The sequence below is a fragment of the Benincasa hispida genome, chromosome 8, assembly GCF_009727055.1.
Source record: "Benincasa hispida cultivar B227 chromosome 8, ASM972705v1, whole genome shotgun sequence".
NCBI lineage: Eukaryota > Viridiplantae > Streptophyta > Magnoliopsida > Cucurbitales > Cucurbitaceae > Benincasa > Benincasa hispida.
The window spans coordinates 43,227,410-43,232,692 of record NC_052356.1 but is presented as its reverse complement, the minus strand read 5'-3'; the positions used below and the strand labels follow the sequence as shown (position 1 = coordinate 43,232,692).

General features: G+C 34.5%; 1 protein-coding gene across 1 annotated transcript; it reads left to right on the top strand.

The window, feature by feature from the left end:
• The first annotated feature begins 1,256 nt into the window (after nt 1–1,256).
• Nucleotides 1,257–2,951, top strand: LOC120083205 (F-box protein At1g67340). The gene is made up of 3 exons (XM_039038857.1): nt 1,257–1,569; nt 1,660–1,822; nt 1,918–2,951. The coding sequence occupies exons 1-3, from the start codon at nt 1,415–1,417 to the stop codon at nt 2,650–2,652; spliced, it is 1,053 nt and encodes a 350-aa protein (XP_038894785.1). The 5' UTR covers nt 1,257–1,414; the 3' UTR covers nt 2,653–2,951.
• Nucleotides 2,952–5,283: the final 2,332 nt, after the last annotated feature.

Sequence of the window (5,283 nt, the reverse complement as noted above, 5' to 3'; positions counted from 1 at the left end):
CGCCGCATTTTTTGTGTTTCTTGGCATCTAAACTTGTAAACAAGCTTTGCGTCTACAACTCTTATAATTAACATAATACCATTCGTCTTATGTATCTGTTCCCTTTTTAACCACACCTTTATCTTTAATTAATCATGTGTTTTGTCTGCATTAAGTGGCCGCTAACAACTTGCTAATTATATAAGCCTTTCTTTTATTTATTTTTTTACTTCAAGCTTAATTCTTTTTTAAAAAATTATTGAATATAGTTAAAGAAAAATCAAGATTCATGTATAAATTCAATTAGTTGATGACGATGATATTTTACTATATTTGTAAATATTTGCAGTAATTTTATCATTTAAAATAATTTACCCCAATTTCAATGACTTTACCAATAAAATCTAAAAGAATGTTAAAAAAACGAGTTTATTAAATAAACTAATACTAAGTCACTTTTATAATTAATAAAGATATAATTAGCTTTTTTTTTAAGAAGAGTTGAAGTTTTTAGTGTTTAATTCCTAATCAGTTAAAATATATACGTGAGTTGAGAGTTGAGTTACACCTATACTCCTTATTTGAAAAGATTACTGAAACATCAATTCTATGACTTATTAACTTATTTCATTGTGATCTAACTATTAAATAATTCTCAAAACTAAATAATTTCACTCCTTCTAAATATGTTTAAATGTTGAAATAATTAAAGTTATCATCCAAATAAAGGCATAATACTAAATCAAATTTCAAAAATAAGAATAAAATGATAAAAGGTCAATCAACTCATGAAAAACTCAACCTTTCAAATTTTAGGAACTAAAATATCGAGATAAAAACTTAAAAAATCTAAATACAACTTAAGTCAAACTAACTCAATAAATTACAATAGTAAACAACAAGATCGGGTCAAAGCCAGGATTGAAGCATTTACAATCAATTTTGGAAGGGAAAAAAAAGGGAAATTAACAAAAAAAAAGTTTATATTCTTAATTTTTTTTAAAATAGAATGAAAATAGTAAATAGCTGAGTAGCTTGCAAGTTTGTCTTCTTCTTTTTTAGGAATTGAAAATTGAGGTTGAGTTTTACACTTTTACTCGGTCAAATTAGATATAAATCATATGATTACGGTCTAATTAAGTCGAATTAACTTAATTTAAATCTTTTATTTCTATATATCTCAGCTGACTGACCCGAATCGTGGGACCCATCCAAATCTGTCTCGGCTCTTCCCAGCCGTTGCTGGGTCGCTTAGGGATATATAATGAACGCACTCGATTCGTTTTGCCGTCACTACATCCATTTGCTCTAACAACGATTCAATTCTGGCTTCATTTCATCCTCCATCAACGGACCTCCATTTTTGTACTCCTCTCATGGCGGTTTCATTTTCAAGGTGAACGCCACAACGAAGACCACTCTATTACATTCCGGAATGTTGTGCAATAAAAGGAGGAGAACTTCGACCAGCGCCGCCGCCGGGATTTCTGATCTTTTCGACGGTTTGCCGGATGATCTTGTCGTCGTCGTCCTTGGCAAGCTTAGCGCCACCGCTTCTTCTCCGTCCGACCTCGTCAATGTTATGATAACGTAAGAATTGCCGTCTGTTTCGCCTAATTTCTTCAGTTTGTTGTAATTTTCTGCTTGATGTTTATGTGATATTTTGTTGGCGAATTATAGATGTAAAAGGTTCAATCGATTGGCTTTGCATCCGATTGTGTTATCGAAGGCTGGACCTAAATTATTTGAAATCCTAACCAAGAACTGGTCTGAATCGACTCATCGATTTCTCAAATTGTGTGTTTCTGCTGGTAACGTGGAAGCCTGCTACACTCTCGGAATGGTTCGTGTAATTGATTGATTATCCTTTCTGCAATTTCAAATTCACTTGATTTTGAATCTTAATTCGTTCTCTCTTTTCGTTTTTCATTTTTTCAGATCGAGTTTTATTGTTTGAAGAACAGAGGGAGTGGAGCTTCGTTAATGGCGAAAGCCGCGATTAAATCTCATCCGTTGGCGCTTTACTCGCTCGCCATCGTACAATTTAACGGAAGCGGTGGCTCAAAGAGCGACAAGAATCTCCGTGCCGGAGTTGCTCTGTGTGGACGAGCCGCTTATCTCGGCCATATCGACGCGCTTCGTGAACTAGGCCACTGCCTTCAAGACGGTTACGGTGTCCCTCAAAACGCATCCGAAGGACGTCGTCTCTTAATCGAAGCCAACGCGCGTGAACTCACGTCCATAACAAACTCCTCCCTCCGCCGTCTCCACTGCTCCGGCGACCTCCCTTCCGCGATGGATTCCGGCGGATCGCTTCTCAGTGATTTCGGCTGTAACTTTCCAGCGGCAGAGGCTCATCCGGCGAACCGGTTTTTAAGAGATTGGTTCGCATCGGGGCGTGGATTTGTCGCTGAAGGACTGAGACTGTGCTCAAACAGTGGATGTGGAAGGCCGGAGACTCGGCTACATGAATTCCGGCGATGCTCTGTTTGTGGTAATGTAAACTATTGTTCACGAGGATGCCAAGCTTTGGACTGGAAACTGCGGCACAAGACGGAATGTGCGCCGTTTGATCGGTGGCTAATCGAGGATGATGACCTCGAAGGCGACGACAACGGCGACGTAAATAGAATAGAGCAGTTTGGAGACGGTGAGAACGTGGAATCTGAATAAAATTTGATGATTAAAAGCAAGGCTTAATTCTGTTGCTGAACGTCAATTTATTTATCTTTTTGAAGTTCTATTTATTTATTTTTAATTTTGTTTTTCCTTCTCGTTTTTTTAACTTAGAGATGACATCTCGAGGTTTTTGTCCGTATAGCTGCAGCTTTTTTTTCTTTTTTTTTTCCTTCTTTCTTCCATCTCTCTATTTACTTCTCGTTACAAAATGTAAATTTAAAATGTGTATATTTATAATTTTGTAGGTTAAAAAAACTTTAAACACATTTCAATGCTCGAGGTTTTTGTCTGAATACTTACAGAGTCCCTCCCTCTCCCTTAATTTCATTTTCTATTTACTTGTTACAAAATGTAAACTAATCTATTCAGAAACAAAAATTGTAAACTAAAATGTGAATATTTAGAATTTTGTAGGGTAACACGTTTTTTTAGTTAACTTTGACTAGATTAGAGTTACGTGTGTTTCAGTTCTCTTTTTTTCACTTAAAATAAAATTTAATCTTCTTTAATAATGGTTCTCCAATAAATGATGAAAGAAATTTATCAGTAGTGATAGAAACTAACATAAATTCTCCAATTTAAATTATTAAACTTTTATTTATGTCCTAAAACTTGTAGTTTGTAATTGATAAACTTATTAATAGCCAAAATAATAAATAATCTATAGTATAAGAATAAGGTTGGATACCTTGGTAATATACAAACGAAGTAACTTAACTTGACCTAACTATGAATTTTTTTTATTCGGGATTATCTTCCTAGAGGTAAGACGGGGACATAGGTCACTAACTCGCTTTTAGGGATAGTAGAGAGGTTATTCTCAAACTGATAGTTGAATTGGTGTTTAATTAATTTAATATTTGATATTAAATTAATAGAATTAATTAAATTATTTAATTAATTATTAATTTTATTAGAAAATTACTTAATTGAATTAATTTTGATAAAATCAATATTTTCAGTTTAATTAAAAAATTAAAACTAAAAAATTGATTTTGTTTTTTGAAAATTGTTTTCAAAATTAAAAAGAAAAAATCAGAATTTTGAAAATCCCATGGGATTTTTCCACATGGGTGTTTGAACACCTTATTCACAATTCCACCAAGAAGCATGCAAATTCTCAAAGTAGGAGCTGTGTTTTTTTGTGCAATTTGATTGCATGAAAGATAGATACAAAACACAAGTTCTTTTGGCTGAGATTAAGCATGCAAACTGTGGTTTTTGCTAAGAAATTCAGTTGAAGAAAGATTCTTCAGTTTATGGAAAAACGATCACCTTCTCCTACTAAATTCCTTTTGATTCAGCTTGTTTTGAGTTCCATAACTCGATCTAAGATTCATAGAGGATAGTAGGGCAGATCTTCTAGTGGTTCACGACTAGTAGAGGAGAAGATTGCAGCTGATTTTGAAGTTTCAAGAAGATCTTCACAGGTATTTCTAAAACCCTCTTTTCATTTGATGAACATGCTTAGTTTGATGCTAAAATTTATGAATTAGAGTGCTTAATGATTCTATTTTCTTCTACTACATGTTGGTTGAAACTAACACTTTGGAGGTTATTTTAGCATGAAACAAGCTTACACGCGATGGGAAGGCATGGTGCAACCCTGCGATGGTTAAGACTACTAGGCGTTGGGAATTTGAAGGACAAGGAAGGCTGGCCAGTAAAGGACTCATATCTTGCATGAAGGATGGAATAGATTAAGGGAAAATATCCAAGTCTAGAGAAAATGTCAGCTGTATGTATAGGTATCAAGTTATTAAACAAAGAAGGCATGCAAGAAGGACTATAAATAAAGGCTACAAAGATAAGGTTGGTTTGGCCATTCTACTCCACCAAAAGGAAGGATTCTTAAACCATTTGAAAGCTTGATGGGTGACGAGATGTTCTAGGTCGGCTGTGAAGAATCTTCAACGGATTAATTTTGAAAACTTAAGGAAATCAAAGGTAATGCAGATTCTAGACTCCATCAAGCAAGCTTTGCCATTTAGTAAATTCTGAGCTTTCCAAGAGGAATTAAAAGCTCCAATTTTAAGGTAAGATAGCTTTTAAGAAGTTCATAGAAGGAAGTTTTGGATTTTAATGAATGAATTTTAAGTTATATTCTCTGAAGTTTGTATATGAAAATTAGGTGATAAAGAAGCGAGCAACTGACTGAGTATTAAGAAACGAAAGTGGTTTAAACATTTGACTCGTGCTAAGAAGGAAATTTTCAGCCTAGTTGAAGTTCTTTAAGTTTAGAAGTTGCTCTTGAGCTACCATGAAAGGATTTGGCCAAAAGAATGACCCAAAGTAAAGGAAATTAAAGAAAGATATAAGTTTGCAGGCTAAGGATTTTGATGGATTATGAATTCTTGAGGAAGAATTAGAAGCTCAAATTTGGAGGTAAACTTTCTAAGACATTTCTTGACAAGTTTCATGAAGGAATTTTTATTTAGTTAGGGGATAGAATTGATGTTATATATGCTGGAAAATGAAGGAAGTCAAAAAAGGGGTTATCGATTGAAGAAGTGTAAGGCTGGTGTTGAGAGGTTGTTGTTGGTGGGCTAAGTTTAGTGCATAGGTGCTAAGAGTTCCACGCCTTGCTGTGCCCCCGCTTACACACACCGTGCTTGCAAGGGGTTA

Excerpts from the sequence above, each read along its gene's own strand:
- LOC120083205 (XM_039038857.1), top strand. The coding sequence starts at position 1,415 with ATGTTGTGCAATAAAAGGAGGAGAACTTCGACCAGCGCCGCCGCCGGG. Across the intron at positions 1,570-1,659 it reads CTCGTCAATGTTATGATAAC|ATGTAAAAGGTTCAATCGAT; the intron begins GTAAGAATTGCC and ends GGCGAATTATAG. Across the intron at positions 1,823-1,917 it reads CCTGCTACACTCTCGGAATG|ATCGAGTTTTATTGTTTGAA; the intron begins GTTCGTGTAATT and ends TCATTTTTTCAG.